Source organism: Silurus aristotelis (assembly GCF_946808225.1).
Source record: "Silurus aristotelis genome assembly, chromosome: 9".
In the NCBI taxonomy this organism is placed as follows: domain Eukaryota; kingdom Metazoa; phylum Chordata; class Actinopteri; order Siluriformes; family Siluridae; genus Silurus; species Silurus aristotelis.
Genome location: NC_139582.1, coordinates 11,736,278 through 11,755,612, shown reverse-complemented (window position 1 = coordinate 11,755,612; position 19,335 = coordinate 11,736,278). Strand labels below are relative to the sequence as shown.

The window sequence follows — 19,335 nt, the reverse complement described above, 5'->3', positions numbered from 1 at the left end:
AAGGTTAAAAGGTTTGGGACTGTGATTTGAGTCCATGCTGATGTTTGCTGTTTTACTGTAATATACACAGGGCAGTTTATTTGTTACATTTTGCTAGTTTTGTTAACCATCCATAAGAGGGCGCCAAACCAACACGCGTCTGAGAGTGGAAAAAAATAGAACTTGAAAGTTGCGGATATGACGTCACTAGGCGGGAAGTGGTGTTTGTTTACGGAAGAAATGCAGGTTCTTTGCACCAGAGTCACAAGACTGATGACTGCAATAATTAAGGGAAGACTAATTTAAGGAGTATTTATTCTTAAAAATTAAAATAAAATGAACCGGAAACGGACAAGAGGAGATTGCATGGCGCCGCCATATTTAAGGTTTATTTCATTCAAACCAATTTTTTGTATATTATTATAAAGGCCAATAAGTAGGTCAACAGTGCACCTAGTCAATCTTCATTTTTTTGTGTTTTATATAAAAAAAACTATAAATACATATGTATAAATTTACTGAGAGTAAGATGGATGTTTATGTATCACACAGACTAAGTTTTAGTTGTTTATGCAATGCTGCTTTGCGAAAAAGAGATTATTTACAAGCCTTGTGAATTATTTATAACTCTGTTTTGTCTCTTTTTGAACAGCATGATCGGGAGAGAAAAGACAGCTCCTCCTGCTCGATCCCAGTTCCACCTGGACCTCTGGTTCTCTTTCACTGTACAGAACTGGATCCTGGACTTTGGGAGACCGATAGTGATGGTGATTAAGGAAATGGTTATAAAACACTGATACACTCTATTAGTGTTCAGTCATGTTTTAAAATGCTTTAAAGTGTGATCATAAAACTACTTCAAAGGGATAGGAATAAAACTCTGGATCAAAATCAGATCAGAAATCAGTCTAAAGATCCATGAATTTACAGAGCAAATTAATTCAGGGATGGATTTGAATTGAAATTAATATAAGAAAGTCAACTACAGTGGCTTAAGACTGCAATTTGCATGACCAGTTCTGTATTGAATGTCCCATTTTTGAACCTTAACAATGATGGAACTGTAATTAATGGACTTAAGGTACCACCCAGATGAGTATTGGTTCCCTTTCGAAGTCTACTCAAGGTTTCTTCCTCTTACTACCTCAGTGAGTTTTTCCTTGCCACAGTCGCCACTGAATTACTTAGTCACATCTTACAAGGGATCAATTTATATGCAATAAACCTATAAAATCAAATTTTATAACCTATTTATCTTAATAAAGCTGCTTTGGGGCAATGTTCATTGTTAAAAGTGATATACAAATACATCCAAATTGAATGAAGTTGACGTTATTGAAATTGAAGTTATTTCCAAATATATCTAAATTTTGATCTACTGGAGTACTTTGTGATATAAGAGTGTGCCATATTAACTGAAATGACACAGGTCTTGCTTTTAAACTCCTTAAAGTACCAAAAGCCCCAGAAGCAGACAAAGTCTGTTCTCTGTTACAGTGAACTACATTTGTAGTAAAAAGCATATTTGAGTTTATACTGTGAAAGTGGAGACAATCAAAACATTAATGGCACAAAAAGGGAAACTTTTATTCTTGAACAAGCTACACAGTAACATGAAATATGTTAAAATCTTGACAATTTATTAACTGATTCATTTAATCTTCTTTTTCTTTCGGCTTCTCCCATTAAGGGTCGCCACAGCGGATCACCTGTCTTCATACCCCCCTGTCCTCCACATTTGCCTCTTTCAACCGAACTACCTGCATGTCTTCCCTCACCACATCCATTAACCTCCTCCTTGGTCTTCCTCTTATCCTCCTTCCTGGTGGCTCCATTCTCAGCATTCTTCTACCGATATACCCCATGTCCCTCCTCTGCACATGTCCAAACCATCTAAATTTTGCCTTCCTCACCTTGTCTCCAAAACGTCCTACATGCGCTGTCCCTCTAATAAACTCATTTCTAATCCTCCATAATTGATTAACTTACACATAAAAAAAGAAAAGAATAAACCAACCTAATGAGGGCCATTTGGGACTAGAGTACCAATGATTAGCATTTTTAATCAATAAAATATGAGAGAAGCAATTCTCTGAAACACGAGCTCAGTATAAACAAAACACAGAATAATATGTCGTGCAGACATACTATAAATGTCTCTAATTGTCCTCTTCACCACAGATTATCTTACCTCTGGAATGGTTTCCTCTGAACAAACCCAGCGCTGGGGATTACTTTCACATGGCCTACAACGTCATTACACCATTTCTGCTGCTAAAGGTATGAGCTCTGTTTTCTGCACACACCCAAGAATCAAAACAATATTATTTAAAAGAATCCACTAACGACATGATTGTAAAATGAAGTCACGGTGAGCTGTGCTCAGACCCTCAGTGTCTAATATCTAACTAATAAAGATAAATAAATAGAAATCGATTGACTCTTGGCTGGTGTGTGTTGTAGCTGATTGAGAGAAGTTCTACCACCCTGCCACGCACTGCTGTATACCTGAGCATCATCACATTCGTCATGGGTGCCAGCATCCACCTGGTGGGGGATTCCATCAACCACCGCCTGATCCTCAGTGGCTACCAGCTCCATCTGTCTGTCCGGGACAATCCCATCATTAAGGACCTCAACCCTCCATCACTGGTGATGTATATGAGAATAATATGAAATTTAAGCCGTGTGTGTCTGTGTGTGTGTTTGTGTCTATGTTTTTATTTCTTTTTGATATTTTATGTAGTATCTTTATTCATTAAGTATATATACATATATAAATATGCAGGTCCCTAATATATATATATTTTTTTCTTATCTTTAGATTGATTCCTTTGAGCTCCTTTATTACTATGATGAGCATTTAGGACATTCCATGTGGTACGTACACAGATCTGTGTGATCTTTCAGAGCCTCTTAAAGGTTTGGAAACAATTAGTCTTTTACGTTTTTTTTTTTTTTTTTTAGAGGCACGTGAACGTTTCTTTTGTTTATATGCAACAAACAAGGTAGAGGGCAAAAACACACATGAATTGGCTGCAAGAAGGTTTTGTGGACAGATGAGTCCAAATATGACATTTTTTGGTTCTTACAGATGAACTTATTTAAGATGGAGAACAGGAGATGTAAGATGTTAGCAGGCTGCCTCACGCCCACAGTCAAACATGGAGGTGAAAGCTTAATGGTTTGGGCTTGTTTTGGAGTAGGGAATGTTGTAGATTTCTTCTGGGTGAAAAGAAAACTGAAACAAACATGGCTACTATTCCATACTTCAATACCATGTCATTCTGTTTGGACTAATTGGAACCGACTTCACCATACAACAAGAAAATGAGCCGAAGCGTATGTCTAAGCCATGTAAGTGTTATTTAAACAGTTAACAGTCGGCTGGAGTGTTATTTATCATGGAATGGCCTGCCCAGTCAACACACCTAAATCCTATGTCTGGTATGAATGTCAGAAAGAAATCCCAGCTAAATGCTTAGAGAAACGAACTGTCCAGATGTCAAGAGTGTGTAAAACGGAGCATTTTACAATAAAAATAAAGTTTAACATCTGCACAATCACATGTTTGTTTGTTTAAAGTAAATCTGCATACATATTAAATGACCTAGTTAACAAAAAATGTATTTTAAATTTATTCTTTAACTTTATGAACTTTTGTTTAAAACAATCTAAAAAATACTCTTCTACTTCTGCATCTTAATGTATAATTGATATATTGTTTTTGTTAGAATAATAGTAATAATTGTTTTATATTGCTATACTGTTTTGGTTTTATTATAATAATTCATAAAATGACAATATCTTTCTAACACAGGTAAAATACTTGCCATTGTTTTGTCATTTTCTTCGATTTGCTCCAACCTCAGAAAAAGCGAAACAGCAGCCGCTGTGTTCTGTCTGTAGTTGTCTATTTGAAACAGGTCCAGCATTTCTGTAGAAAGCTTTCAGAAAATCATTATTTGTAGGTGTTTGTAAATTAAATGAGTATGATATCAGGTTCTTTAATACATAAAAAATTGTAATTGGTGGAATGAGAAACACATACACATGCTGTACTTTCAGGAAGTTAAACTTAACTACACCTCACCCTGTTATTTTCCTGTAACACTACATTGTTCTACATATTTGGTCACACCTATTAAGATATTAGCTGTTAGTTCTTTATCAAAAAAATATATAAAACAAAAACAAAAGGAAGAAAGCTGGTTATATTTGATATTTGAACATACAGAATAGTAGGTGATAAAAGTTATAACTGGATCGCACATCTGTGATTAAAATTGTAGGTATTAATGTTGTTGCAGGTACGTCCCATTCTTCCTCATCCTCTTTCTCTACTTCACTGGTTGCTTCACACAGTCCAAAGAAGAGAAGATGCCGCACTCAGGTTGGCTGCTCCTGGGTCCTAGTGCTCTCTATTACTGGTCAGTACACAGATCAATGCAAATTGAGTCTTGTGAAAAGTGATAAAAGTCTGCAGGTCCAGCTTAATGCCAGTATAAATGCAATTCCCATTAAATAAGATACGGGAAGTTGATGTAGCTCTTAAAATAGAAAATGTATTTTCTATTTAATGTCTAGGTACCTGGTAACCGAAGGGCAGATATTTGTTCTGTACGTCTTCACCTTCTTCGCCATGGCTGCCACAGTCATGCGTCAGAAACGAAAAGGCTATGTGCTGGATAGTAACGGTCGTTTCCTGCTTTACAACTTCATTATCACACTGGTCCTGGTGATCGTTTGGGTCGTCTATCTGTGGAATGACACCGTCCTGCGCAAAAAGTACCCCGGTATCATCTACGTCCCAGAACCGTGGTCTTATTACACGTTACATATCAAGGGCAGTTAGTATGAGATAACAGGAACAAAGTTAAAAGTCGCATTGCTGAAGTGAAAATATAGTTTTAAAGGTCATAGAAGTGGTCAATTAAGAAAAAGTGTTCTCTAATGAAAGACACACCGAAATGAAATACACATTGCATTTTGAACATTTTTGATCATCTACAAAGTTTTGCTTTCTTTCCTCATCGATCTGTTTGAAATCAGCCAATCACATGCTTCTGAGAGATAACGTATATAAATCTGAGCTGTCATAACTTACAGGATTTGCATTATATCAGGAGGAGGAATAAACAAATTTGGGAGAACGTATCAGAAAAACGTGTCAGTGTTTACTGAGGTTGTTATTTTACTTTTTTCTTTTTTTATTACAGTATTTTTTTTTTTACATCAGATACAAGCAGAAGGTTCTTTATTGCTGCTATTGGTCAGTATTATAGCAAGTGATTATTTGTCTTAAAGGAGATCTATGTGTTTCATTTTACTGATATTGATTTTGCTGTTTGCAAAACTTTGTAAAAGCAAAATAAACAGCGCAAGAGTGTAAATAGAAGTGTAAAATAACATGTTTGCAGTGATCTATTTAGTGATATGAAAATCACAGTAATTACAATTTTGTATTTATGAAAGGGCACCATATTTTTTTTAATCCTCCTGCACCATGATGCGAGGAGGAATATGGCAAGAGTCTTATGGTTTACATTCCGTTTCCGTAACGGTTTTGTTACAGGGTCGGGTTGCTAGCCCAACGCCCACCCTCCTCCTTTCACAGCTGAGCCTGGGACCTTCCATAGCAGAGTACTTTATCCCCATTCCCACAACTGAGCACCCATGGAGGTTAAGGGCCTCGCTTAAGGACCCCCAGAGGGGCAGCCTGGTATAGCCAGGACTCGAACCCACAACCCCTGGATCCAAAGTACAACGCTTTAACCACCATACTCATCTTAAAAAAGAATAATTTTTATTTTTTTTTTTTTTACATTTAGTACACTTGGTTTAGATCTTAATTTACAAACACCTTCAAATAATGATTTTAAAGGAAATTGTGAGAGGAATGTAACAGCTGTTGGGATCCAAACGGCGGTTTTGAGAATGCAAAGATGCATTCAGCAGTTAAACAGGTTTGAACTTTAGAATATTTGTGTAATACTTATTAAAAGGATACCTGTGAAAATGTCTAGTATAAATTATATTCAATAAAATATAACAAAGGGTGTGCAAACTTTCACAATCCATCAGTGAGGTCTGATTGTTGTGTGTTCTGTGTGTTTAATGACTAATTTAATGTAGTTTACAGATGATCATTTTAAGTTAATCATTCTTATTTTTGTAGAACCTGAATCACTCAACACTTTCTTTAATTGTAAAAAAAAAAAAAAAAGAAGAAGATATTTTCCTTTCCTTGTGTGTTCAAAGTTGTGTCTATAATTTATCTGTTCTATTGGAACATAGTCAAAATATAAGTGATTACTTGATAAATTGAATACAGAAATGAATGAATTAAAAATTAAATTAATGTATACATACAAAGTGTTTTTCTTTAGATTACAGGTTATTTTATGGTGATTATTATTATTATTATTATTTTTGCTACTGCTCTGTAGAATATTTATGTACACTCACTGTTCTGTCTTTTTTTGTATATATTTTATTAAGTATACTGTACTGCTGTACTGTAATAAACTGTATGATGATTTTATGTTCATGTACAGTGGATATAAAAAACAATCATACACACATTAAAGGGCGCAATGTAAACATTATTTTTTTCCTTTTAAAGACACATCAAATCACATCAAAAATGTTCACACACTTAAATTAAGAGTATTTATCACAAATACCTGCAATTCTATTTCCAATTGTATTGTATTTTGATAAAAAAAAAAAAAAAAATTTACATAAAATTGTTATTGACGTACTGTATGTTTCTCTAAAATGGGCTGTGATTGAAACGTAAATTTTGACAACCATTTTACATTTCCTACAAATGTTCTGTCAAATTCAGCATAGTGTTTCTAATTGTCAAATTATATTTGCGGTAAATAAACAAACAGAATGCACGTTATGACCATTTTGACCTTTTTATGTTCAATATATATGCATATCACACAAAAAAAGTATGCACCGAAAGTATTTATCACCTGTTGTTAAAGCCAACACTGGAGAGCGCACAATATGATAGGTGGTGTCGTATAATGCTGTCTCTATGGCAACAAGGCTATCAATTACGTCATGAGCCTGGTGGACTTTAGATCGTGTTCGCAGGTCTGAGGGAGAGACGTTCCAAGAAGCCACCCGAGTAAGGCAGAGACGGATGATACACAATGGTAAAGATAAAAATCTATATTTCTTATTCTTAACTAGTTGGATCTTGTGTACATACTAACATTGAAGTATTGTGTGTTTATCGCTTCTTTTCTTTTCAGGCCAAGTTTCTGTCTCAGACTCAGATAAATGGTGAGTCTTATTAATCACTTCATGACTAACAGGCCTGATGTAATTTCTAATGATTATACTATAATTAAAGCTAACAAGTGTAGTGAACCACAAATCAGACACTTTTCTGGAAGTCACAGTAATAAACCTGAACTTATGTTCTTCATCTTGCAGAATTTAAAGAATGCTTCTCCCTGTATGATAAGAAGCGGAAGGGCAAAATTGAAGCCAAGGACCTGATTACAGTGATGCGTTCTTTAGGCACCAGTCCCACGTTCAACGAGGTGGACAGACACCTTCAGGTCCATAAAATAGGTAGATTTTACTGCAGTGTCCATTTATTATGTAGTATACAAAGAAAAGTCCATAGATACACTTGAGCATAACTTGTTTACCTGTTTCGCTTTACAAAAAAGACAACTTTTATTCAATAGAAAAACACAGGAGAATTAGACAGTCTAGGATTATTACATTTCACATTAGGAACACTAAGTTTTCTTCATTTAATGATATGAATGTGGGTCAGATATTTTTTTAAAGCATGGATGTGGAAATGTTGCATTGGTCATAGCAGCATTTTGATTATCACCTTAATGTTTTGTGCATCACTAAAGCTGAATTGGTTTACAGTGCATCCGGAAAGTATTCACAATGCTTCCCTTTTTGCCTTATTCCAAAATGGATTAAATTCATATTTTTCCTCAATATTTTACAAACAATACCCCATAATAACATAATATAAGTTTGTTAAAAATCTTCTTAAAAATTTCTTAAAAATAAAAAACAAAACAAAAAAATCACAAATATTCACAGCCTTTGCCATTTGATTCATTTCATTGGACATGATTTGGAAAGGCACACGTGTCTATAATAGGTCTCATGCTTAACAGTGCATGTCGGAGCACAAACCAAGCCATGAAGTCCAAGTTATTGTCTGGAGACCTCAGAGACATGATTGTATCAAGGCATAGATATGGGGAAGGGTAGAGAAAAAGTTTTGCAGCATTGAAGGTCTTAATCCGTAAATCCGTAATTTATCATCCGTAAATAAGAGAAGTTTGGAACCACCCGGACTCTATCAAGACTGGCCGCCCGGCCAAACTGAGCGATCAGGAGAAGGGCCTTAGTCAGGGAGTTGACCAAGAACCTGATGGTCACTCTGAAAGAGCTTCTGCGTTTTTTCTGTGGAGAGAGGAGAGCCTTCCAGAAGAACAACCATCTCTCCAGCACTTCACCAATCAGGCCTATATGTTAAAGTGGTAAGACAGAAGCCACTCCTCAGTGAAAGGCAAATGACAGCCTGCCTGAGTTTGCCAAAAGGCACCTGAAAAACTCTTAGACAATGAAAAACAAAGATGGAACTCTTTTCCTAAATGCCAAGCTGGAAGTAACCAGGCACCGCTCATCTCCTGGCCAATACCTTCCCTACAATGAAGCATGGTGGTGACAGCATCATGCTGTGGGGATGTTTTTTAACGGCAGTAACTGGGAGACTAGTCCGGGGAGAAAATTTCATGCAATAATGTACAGAGCAAATTTGCAATGATTTCCATTTAATCCATTTTGGAATAAATCTGTAACATAACAAAATGTGGAAAAAGTGAAGAGCTGTGAATACTTTCCAGATGCACTCAAATTCAATTCTTTAAGAAAAAAAAACATCTGGGTTCTAAGTCTCTTTATATGTATAAATGAAAGAAATGTACAATTTATATGTATGTATTTATCTTTTAGTATCAAAAGCTATTGTCAAAGTAAACAGTATAAATGATCATAAAGTGGTCTGAAAAGTGTTCAGTAAGATACTAAATATATGCGGAAATGATATTCAGAGTAGTGTTATCTCCTGTAGCTCTGGGAAAGGGCAGTATCTCCTGGTTTGGTTTGTATGGTGGCGGTTTCCTGAGCGACTCTAACCCTAACTGCAGCAAATTGTATGACAATATAAGATATTTACTTAAGTAAGACTTAAACATGTGTTTTTAACCAAATAGACACTTTACTGAAGAATATTGAAATAAAATATGATCAGGGATGCTCAAACTGTTTAGAAACTGTAATTACAAAATATTTAATACAAAATATCTAAAAGCCTTTCAGCACAAACCTATTTTACAAACTGTATTGAAAAAATTAGACAGATAGAATATAATTTTAGGTGTATTATTTCTAAAAAATGTACGACTGATTTTTATATTTAAGAAAATGATTATATTCCAGTTAACTTTATTTATAGGTGACCTTATTTTAATAATGGTTTGGTGTGTACCATTGCAACAACATTCAGAATATCACAGACCTCCTGGACCCAGCTCTGAACTAGTGAGTCAATGGGGATCCAAACCTTTAACCTTCATAAAGACTAAGTAGCTGTGATACTTAAACTGTGAGTTGTGATGGATTTTAACCAGAAACACCAAGTACTGATACATTTCTTCAAGCACATACGTTTGACTGGGTGTTGAAACTTTTCCACTTAAATCTGTTTTGTCTACTGTTACATTATTATTAAAATATTTACAGCCATCTTGAATATTAACATGAAACATCCTTAACCTGCGTATTTTGTGGCTCAGATAAAATGGGCGAGCTGGATTTCTCTACTTTCCTGACCATCATGCACAGACAGATGCAGCAGGAAGAACCTAAGTCAGAGATCCTTGAGGCCATGCGCATGACAGACAAACAGAAGAAGGGCTACATCCTGGCATCTGAGCTCCGAGCCAAACTCACAAGCCTGGGAGAGAAGCTCACTGATAAAGAAGGTACAGCAAAATCATATTAATGTATTATTACCTTCATTAAAGTATGTTAAGGAACTTCATTCTGCGAGAATTGGAAGGTTAGCAGGTTATGTGCTTTAAAATCATCTTTTCTCTGTCAAAATTCCAGTGGACGAACTGTTTAAGGAGGCCCATGTAGGCCCCGATGGCCTTGTTCACTATGAGGAGTTTACCAGGATGGTCACACTGCCTCCTGCCGACTACTGATGGACCAAACAAGACGTGCCTGGACTTGTCCATTAACCAATTTCTGTATGTCAGTTATGTTCAACAGTCATAAAAACATGCTTTCATATTAATTCAGAGTTTTGTTTCTTTTTCTTCAAAATCCTTTCATATTTTAGTTTTAAGGTTGTTAACGATAAAAGAAAAGTAAAACCAAGTACCATGATCTAATATTTCATTTAAAAATGGTAAAACAAATATTAGGTTATTATGTCTATTAGTATTTAATCATATATTTATAGAAATACTTTAAATATCTTGATTTCTAGATCTTACTGTGTATCATTTTTATAGTATACAATTATAACAACACATTTATTTTACCATAAAGACAAAAATAAATTCTGGTAAATAATTGTTTTTAGCTACTATAATAAAACAGGAACTTTCAGTAAGGTATGGCATGATTTAAATAAAAAAATGACTGTGGAATAAATTCATATAACAGCAGAACACCGAGTTTAATTCCTTAAATATATACAGATTTTAATGCATTTTTCTTTTCTTTTCTTTGTTCAAAATGTATACAGGCTATACAAATTCCCTGTTTTCCAGACCTGCTCAATAATCCTGAATTTTATATGAAGAAAAAAATAAAAATTTTTTTCGAAATGATCAATAACTTTTTAAAACGCTCTCAGAGACTTTGACAGAACAGATGAGTTTATCTGAAGTGCACCATGTGCATGTACGTGTGTACGCGTTACATTTTGCCCCAGTCGAGAGCCTTCATAAACTCATCCTCAGTAAAGGACATCATTCTTGCTGCTTCAAAATGTATCTGGAAACATTATCAACAGAGTTAAAATTAGCTTTGAGCTCATGCTATGATGAGGTAATGAGTTTTATGCAAACTCACCTTTTGCCTTTTTAAAATATCGATGAGCTTGAGCTGCTTTTTAAAGCCTGTGATGAGTTCGTCTTTCTGTTTTTCCAGCCTTTTATTCTCTGCCTGAAGAGCTTCGATCCTCTGCTGCTCCTGATTCACTGAGTCCTTTAAAAGAAAATATAAACCATTTGAATAACTAACTTGGGCTAAAAGTAAGGCTGGGAAATGTGGTGATTTATACCACAGCGCTTTTGAATTCTGAATGGTGATCCCTTACACAGTGCACGTTTTAATAGTTTATAATCAGAACTTGAGAAATGAGTTAGTTCCTGTTATCACTTAGATTACAGCAATAATAAACAATCATTCATTCACAAGCATCTCATTTTCTCTATCTCTCTGTTTGCTTGTATTGTTTGTTTTTTATATAATAATTTTACAGAGAAAACTGACCATCCACATTCCAGAATTGAACTGTACTGTAAATGTAGATGGGAAGTGTATTATTTAGAATGTTCTGATTGCTCCTGGGTGTTTAAGTTTAATGTTTCATTTAAATATTTCAATGATTCATTTAGCATAAGTGAACTTTTTTAACATGGAATTATGTGAATTATAACATGAATTATTTAAACATGGCTCTGTTCATCTTCAAGTATAATTATGGAAGAGTTTACCATATTATACTGCTCACACTTTGAACATAAAGTGAAATGTGGTTTCAATGAAACAGTTTGTTATTACAGTAAAATAAATCTGCCAGGGTTTAAATTAATTGGTACCTTGCTGCTCTGTTTAAGCTTGACGAGTTCAGCTTTGCTCCTCTCGGCCTCCTCCAGAGCTCGGTTAAGTCTCACCTCTGTGGCATTGTGGCTACTGGACGCCTGCTTCTGAGCCCTTTTTATTCCCTCCACCTCCTGCATTTTAGACACAGCCACAGATTTGTGGTTAATTACATATCACACACACATATATATATATATATATATATATATATATATATATATATATATATATATATATAAAACAACACTGGTGCTCCCCTGCCTACTCTCCAGGACTACACAACTTTTTTCACCAAAACTGCTGGACACGAACAGTTTCTTTCCCGAGGCAATCAGCCTCATTAACAACTCACCATAAATATATTCCCTGCTTCATATCATATCTATAAGTACTGCACTATCATGTCTATATTGTCTCACATTGTCTGTATTGTCTTGTATATTCCAAGCTGAATTTATAGTTTTATTTATGTCTGTACTTTGAGAGTCACTAACAGCTAGAACCAAATTCCTTATGTGTGTGTGAACACACTTGGCTAATAAACCTGATTCTGATAACCAAAGAAAAAATTTGTTTTCTTCTGTAACTTGTGAAAAAACCCGACTTGACAACTGCTTTCTCAAAATAGCACCTTTTGTATATATTTTCTATTCAGAACCAAAAGTTCAGTTTAAATGTATGTAATTTTATTTATTTATTTACATCGCTATTTAAAAGGATATTAGTGAGGAATTTCCTGAGATTTTGACAATTTGTGATGGATTTGATAAAAAAAATAAAAAAATCTAATAAATTATATAGCTTTCATATTTTAAATTGTAGGTCATTCAAAAAACTACATTTCTGGTTTAATTGCATATGCAATTTTTGCCAATAAAAGAAATTGTAATTACCTGAGATAGAGTTTTTAAATAACACTATTAAGTGGTAGCTCAGTTGTTTTCAACAAATTCAAATCCCAGGACCACCAAACTGTCACTGCTGGGCCCCTGAGCATGGCCCTTAAACCTCAATTGTAAGTGACTCTGCATAATATGAGTGTCACCATACTGTAAATGAAATATGCAATATTTCTTATAAAATCACTATCAAACCACTGAATTACTGAAACCGATGAATGGTTAAGTGAATTAATTAGGCATCAGCCTCGCCTTCTGTAATGCGGTAACTTGTTGGCGCAGGCTGTCACAGTTCCTGTTAGCGTCTTCAGCCAGTGCTCGGTGCTTCTCTAACTGCGTCTGCAGCAAGCTGGTCATCCTCTGCAGTCTGACTCGATCCTCCTCCACCTCCTTTAGCTTACTGCTCAACACACCATTCTCCTCGTCCTAAATGAGGAGAAAGAAAATTCTAGTCCCTTTTCACACTAGACACACTTTATCACATGTAACTTCCATTTCCTACCTTCTTGTTGCATTCGTGTGAGAGTCTGTTTAACTCTTCCTGCACCACTCGGAGTTTGGCCTTCAAAAAGCGAATCTGAGCCTCTGTGAATATTAAAAGCGAGAAACTCGTTGATCTGACTGAAATATATCAAGAAATAGTTCTATGAATTTCAGTAATTAAACATTTTTATTTTGAAAACAATGCAAAAGTTTACTGAATTCCTTAAACAACACTCCAGTTCAGGTTTAGTTTTAATTCCTCTGATCTATTTATAATGACACTAAAACAAGTTCGCTCCTGTTCTTACTTATAGTACGGCAGTTATAAACTGTGTTTCCCTCACTGGTTTCTTTATTTTTGTCAGCTTGCCATGTTATAGAGAAACCACAAAGAGTAAAGTCCTTTGTCTTGAATCTTACTGTCACAAAGCACTGACAATGGAGACTCCATAAAATGTAAATACATTTTTACCACATAAATAATTACATGCTTAAAAAATATATTTTAACTGAAACCTGTTTCAGGCACATTAAAACCAAAGTGTGATTTGCAACTGCACTACTGTCAGAACTACACTGTAGATCAGTGGTCCCCAACATTTTTTTGCACCACGGACCGGTTTAATGTCAGACAGTATTTTCATGGACCGGCCTTTTAGGTGTGGTGGATAAATACAACAAAATAAAATGATACGACCATAAAAACTGGTATTTTCTAAATATTATAATAAACATGAATCCACTGTGTTGTGTTTTGTTCATTTTGCTCGCTTGGGGTTTTAAATTTAGTGGTAATGTATTATGTGTTAGCGGCCGGAGCAGCCCCTTTAAAGGAGGTAGCGTATGTAGGTAAGACATGTGACCGATGCATCATGACATGCATCAAGAGTGAGTCATAGACAGATGTGGAGGAGAGAATTCGATAATTTTCCAAAATAGAACATCGTTTAGAATCAGATAATATGAAATGGAAATAATGTAAGTGATGTATTCTTTCTGTGCAGCCTGGTACCAATTGACCCACGGCCCGGGGGCTGGGGACCACATAGAGTATGAACCCACACCATCTGACCAATCAGAATCCAAAATTTATCTTCACTGTGGTGTAGATAATGTTGTAGTTCATTATTAAGAACATACCTGCACCCATCTCTACCCCGGTGCTTGGCATAACATCATCCTCCAGCTGCTCGCCCGTGGCATCATCGTTTACTTCATCCTCTATTTTGCTTATCGTCTTGGCCAGCGAGAAATCTGTAAAATCCTCCAGCACTGAAACGTCATCCACGACTGTTTGTTTCTTCTTTCTGTTATCAAACACGTTCAGCAATTAAGTAAAATGAAGCTGTGGTGAGTTAAATGAGAACTATGTAGAATCTAGAAAATCTTTCTATTTAGAAAGTGTAGAATGGTTTTTAACATACTGTGCTGTCTTTCTGGGAGTTGATGGAGGTCTGGTCAGTTTGCCTGCTTTTACATGCATTTTTTCTTTCACTGCCTGTATAATGAATGAGAAATATTAAAGTTATGGCCCTGTTTAACATCTGTCTCTGTCACAGACAGCCACAAGTCTGGCAACTTTTGTCTTCTTATTATTAAATCACAGAAGACATGTGCATCATCAAACTGAGGTTATACTTTAACCTTTGCTGTAGATTGTTTCCCAGCAGGCATGGGGACATTACTGTTTTATAAAAAAGAAGAAAAAAAAAGAAAAAAACAGTATTTAATGAAACCAGTTTGGATGTTTTTGAACTTTATATAGTGTGTACAATTACTGACACATGTTTACCTAAATTCCTCAGAGTCGAGGTTCAGGTGAGTTGAGATGGGCTTTGACAGCACCTCGTTTTGTTCTCTCTGAAAACACAGGAATAAATATACAGAAAGAAATTCCCTAAATGTTAAAAAATTTATATATCTATATCTATCTCTATATCTATCTATATATCTATATCTATATATATATCTATATATATATATATATATATATATATATATATATATATATATATATATATATATATATATATATACAAAGAGAGAGAGAGAGAGAGAGAGAGAGAGAGAGAGAGATAAAAACCTTTTTCTTTTTTTATTTAATGTTTAAGTGGGTTGAGTTGTGTGCTATTGTGTGCTATATATATATATATATATATATATATATATATATATATATATATATATATATATATATATATATATATATATAAATATATATATATATACATATATATATTTATATATATATGTATATATATATATATATATACATACACACACACATGTATATATTGTTCTTTCATTTAAATCTTCATTTGTAAATTCTTAACAGCATCATTTTGTAAAGGAACCTAAAATGCAAAATGCATGCAAGTAAGTTCCTCACCATAACTTCCTCTGCCTGCCTCACCAGCTCAGCTGTTTTAGCCTCCAGTTCTGCATTAAGTCTCCTAAAACCACAGGAGTCATCTCAATTAAGCAAGCTGGGGATATGATTGTGTGTGTGTGTGTGTGTGTGTGTGTGTGTGTGTGTGTGTGTGTGTGTGTGTGTGTGTGTGTGTGTGCATGAAACACAGTAGGTACATGATTGTGATGAGCAGGAAATAAAAACGTCGCTGTTAAAAAAAACCCACATACTTGTATTCCTCTTCTTTCGCTAGCAGGTCCATTTGAGCTGATTTCTTTGTTGGGGCAGAAGCAGGACGATTTGTAGGTCTAGTTGCGGAAGAAGGTCTCTGAGAAGCAGAGCTCTGAGGTTTTTTGGCCTGATGTAAAATTCACAGGGTAGTAGCTTATTGTAGGTAGTAACTTTTTTGCATTTATCACATTTCTACTTTATTGCTTATTATTTTAAAATTTAACAGTAACCAGGCTTTATTTGAAGCTAATATTGGAAGAGAATGCTGCTGATCTTTCAAGCAAGTTTGCTGAGAAATAAAATTTCATTAAAATGTGATGTCATTAAAAAACAAAAAACAACAGTCCGGTCTCAAGTTTTTGTAAATTACTTTACTTGTAACATTGATTAAAGTTAAATTCGTTCTTTCCATTTCCCAGCAATGTTAGGAAGCTGGTGTCACAGGGTAAGCCGTGATACAGTGTCCCTGAAGCAGAGAGGGTTAAGGACCTTAATCAAGGGCCCAAGAGTGGCAGCTTTTTTGCTCACTGCTTTACTGGGGCTCGAATCCCAGACCTTCCAATCAGAAACCCAGAGCTTACTGACCTAGAACTTTCCAATTTTTTTTTTGTTTTTTAACTGAACTAAATTAAAAATTAAGTTAATCAGGATAGTTGTATAAGTATAATTGATAAGCAATGCACTGGATCAAGTTATCAAGTAAGCTTATATGAAATATCTACAGTGTGTGTGTATAATAAGATGTATATTTCTCTTTTCTGAGACAGGAATTGATGTAGCATGTGAACAGTATTTCTCGGTCTGCGTACTTCCATCTTCGGAACAACAGCCATCTTCGTCCGTTTCTCACATCCAATTCCACAGCTGTTCTTGTACATGCTTTAGTTACCTCTTCTACCTCTTCTGTTTGGGTTTTCCTCACAAACTCCTTCATAAACTTCAATTGGTCCAGAATTTAGCTGCCTGTATAACTACTAGAACCTCCTCTATCTTTTGAAAGGCGCCTTTAAATATAATGTATTATTATTATTAGTAGTAGTAGTAGTAGTAGTATTAGTATTAGTATTATTACTACTACTATAAACTCTAGCACTTCCCAACATGGCGGATGTCCTACACGTCTGTGAATTGTTTTCTTTCACACCACTCATTTTTATTTTCATTAAACCATCAATTGTAATGTAAGCTAACAAACAGAATGCAACAATTTTTATAATATTAAAAGAAAAATTGTGCCCAATTTATCAAATGTATATAAAGTTTGTTTGTAGCTTACCCCCTGTGACACGGGTCTCGGTCTGTCCGCCATGATGGTTTTTAGAATGCAGAGCCGTCGCTTAGCAACCGCTTTCACCAGCGTCCCTATGTGCATATAACTCTCTGTATAATATAATATAATATAATATAATATAATATAATATAATATAATATTACATAATATGATATATATATATATATATATATATATATATATATATATATATATATATATATATATATATATAATATTATGTTATATTGTATTATATAGAAAGTGATAGATATATTATATAGAATTATATAGAGAGAGTGATTATGATAAGATATATCATATTATATTATATAGACACACATTTTATATAATATAATACAGTTAATATGTACTGAGAGAAAGAGAGAGACATCGTTAGTATATAATATATAAATTAAAGAATTTCTAGTTCAGTGTGGAGAAAGATAATGACGAGTATCACACGTGTGTCTTATGTCTATATTTATTTGTTTATTATTCTCCCCATTCTGATTCAGTCTCGTGTTTTTGTTGGCTCTGTAGTGCGCATGCGCGATCCTTGACACGCTGCAGGACGGTTCGTTTGCTGTAGTTTTGGATTCGACTCTGATTCTGAGTCGAGATTTTGGGAATCAAATAAATCGATTCCAAGAAGTGATTCTAAAGAACATATACTGCATTTTTCATTCAGGAAAACAAATTTTAAGACATGTAATGTTTATTATAAATGAATTGCAAAATATATTCACATGATTTACTTTAATGACAAATATAATTTATAATATTTGTTCAAATATATGTTTTTTATAGCTCTGCTTTATATGTAAATTAAAGTGCAGGTAAATTACCCTTACCTGTATCTGAAATATACATTAATAAATATTTTAATGATGCAGCAATTAATAAATTAATGTTAATAATATATAATATAAAGTTTATTCTTTCTATTATTATTATTATTTTATTTAATTTATTTGGTCATAATACACTGACTGTCAACTTCTTCAGATGGATAACTTCAGAGCATATGATGTTTTATCAAAAACTAGATTGTTGTCTCAAATTTTTCATTATGCTTTATTACTTGTTACCGTAAGGGATAAACCTATAGACACTTATGTATAAATTCAGCTTTGGTACAATGTCCACTGCTAAAAGGGCTATATAAATAAAACTGAATTGATTTGTGTTAATTTAGTTATAATTACAGAAAAAAATGGGATCTTTCAGAATATTGGAGGTTTAGGCCTTAATTATCTTATTCGCCTTGATAAGAATTGCATAGTGTAATACACAGTCACCAGCAGTGTTGTGCTAGTTACTAAAAAATAGTAACTAGTTACAGTTACTAGTTACTTCATTCAAAAAGAAACTCAATTACTTTGTTGATTACTTACACCAAAAAGTAATGCGTTACTGTTAAAAGTAACTTTTTAGTTACTTTTTAAAGAACCTTCTTTAATGTTCCCATTAATGCCCTTTTATGCGTTATGGTCTTTACAAACACAAAACTGACTTAAACAAGTAATTTAAACACTATTTTATTAAAGTCAGACCAGCACAAACTGAATATATCACAAGGATTTCTGAAATAAATAACAAAACAAGCTGAATAATATATTCACAATCAAAAACTAAAGTGGCTTCTGCATCATAAAAGCTGTTGTGTTGAGCCCTTAAAATGTTTCTTTCACAGCTTAAGTATGAAAACTATCAACAATGTACAACATAACACAAAACATTTTGAAATAAATAAATTAAAGCAATCTGAATTATTTAGAATCAATTTGGAGAAACTCAGCACAAAAAAAACTGCTATTATTGACAACCATAAATGATATGCATTAAAAAACACAACATAAAAAATATAAAAGCTGTTTAAAAATGAAATCTATGAGCAATTTTCAACCTAACCATAAAATTAAGAGTTGCATGTCACCAACTTATGTAAAGTAAGCTGTGTGTATTCAAAGTGCAAAATCTGCTATTGTATATGGCCATAAAAATGAACAAACAAAAAAAAAATTTTTCGCACAGACTTGAATAAACGGAAACACTCCCACAGTGCATCTTCTTCGTGTTTATGGTGGTTCATTCACCAATCCCAATGCATCGCTGCTGTAAACAGGTTAAAGTGTAGGCTACACTTCAGCCAAAAT

The 19,335-nt window shown here is 34.1% G+C and overlaps 3 protein-coding genes across 3 annotated transcripts; 2 read left to right on the top strand and 1 right to left on the bottom strand.

The window, feature by feature from the left end:
- Window positions 1–167: 167 nt before the first annotated feature.
- Window positions 168–6,925, top strand: cln6a (CLN6 transmembrane ER protein a). The gene is made up of 8 exons (XM_083550945.1): window positions 168–365; window positions 632–746; window positions 2,161–2,259; window positions 2,443–2,631; window positions 2,804–2,859; window positions 4,290–4,409; window positions 4,567–5,991; window positions 6,037–6,925. The coding sequence occupies exons 1-7, from the start codon at window positions 316–318 to the stop codon at window positions 4,832–4,834; spliced, it is 897 nt and encodes a 298-aa protein (XP_083407071.1). The 5' UTR covers window positions 168–315; the 3' UTR covers window positions 4,835–5,991; window positions 6,037–6,925.
- tex9 (testis expressed 9) lies at window positions 6,892–17,250 on the bottom strand. The gene is made up of 13 exons (XM_083550937.1): window positions 17,183–17,250; window positions 15,906–16,033; window positions 15,655–15,718; window positions 15,058–15,125; window positions 14,910–14,949; window positions 14,690–14,763; window positions 14,406–14,572; window positions 13,285–13,367; window positions 13,035–13,208; window positions 11,880–12,014; window positions 11,128–11,262; window positions 10,948–11,049; window positions 6,892–8,504 (listed from the first exon to the last, which is right to left on the bottom strand). Exons 1-12 carry the CDS (start codon window positions 17,213–17,215, stop codon window positions 10,972–10,974), a joined length of 1,179 nt encoding a protein of 392 aa, XP_083407063.1. The 5' UTR covers window positions 17,216–17,250; the 3' UTR covers window positions 6,892–8,504; window positions 10,948–10,971.
- Window positions 7,045–10,695, top strand: calml4a (calmodulin-like 4a). Its single transcript, XM_083550989.1, has 5 exons — window positions 7,045–7,151; window positions 7,251–7,281; window positions 7,435–7,575; window positions 9,837–10,025; window positions 10,153–10,695. Exons 1-5 carry the CDS (start codon window positions 7,149–7,151, stop codon window positions 10,248–10,250), a joined length of 462 nt encoding a protein of 153 aa, XP_083407115.1. The 5' UTR covers window positions 7,045–7,148; the 3' UTR covers window positions 10,251–10,695.
- Window positions 17,251–19,335: the final 2,085 nt, after the last annotated feature.

What these genes read in the sequence shown, in the direction of transcription:
- tex9 (XM_083550937.1), bottom strand. Translation starts at nt 17,215, where the DNA reads ATGGCGGACAGACCGAGACCCGTGTCACAGGGG. An exon ending in GCGAAAGAAGAGGAATACAA is followed by an intron (nt 15,719 to 15,905) that starts GTATGTGGGTTT and finishes CTGTGGTTTTAG; the next exon opens with GAGACTTAATGCAGAACTGG. An exon ending in CGGGGTAGAGATGGGTGCAG is followed by an intron (nt 13,368 to 14,405) that starts GTATGTTCTTAA and finishes TAATATTCACAG; the next exon opens with AGGCTCAGATTCGCTTTTTG.
- cln6a (XM_083550945.1), top strand. Translation starts at nt 316, where the DNA reads ATGAACCGGAAACGGACAAGAGGAGATTGCATGGCGCCGCCATATTTA. An exon ending in TTGGGAGACCGATAGTGATG is followed by an intron (nt 747 to 2,160) that starts GTGATTAAGGAA and finishes TCTTCACCACAG; the next exon opens with ATTATCTTACCTCTGGAATG. An exon ending in ACCTCAACCCTCCATCACTG is followed by an intron (nt 2,632 to 2,803) that starts GTGATGTATATG and finishes TCTTATCTTTAG; the next exon opens with ATTGATTCCTTTGAGCTCCT.
- calml4a (XM_083550989.1), top strand. An exon ending in GTCTCAGACTCAGATAAATG is followed by an intron (nt 7,282 to 7,434) that starts GTGAGTCTTATT and finishes TTCATCTTGCAG; the next exon opens with AATTTAAAGAATGCTTCTCC. An exon ending in CCTTCAGGTCCATAAAATAG is followed by an intron (nt 7,576 to 9,836) that starts GTAGATTTTACT and finishes TTTGTGGCTCAG; the next exon opens with ATAAAATGGGCGAGCTGGAT.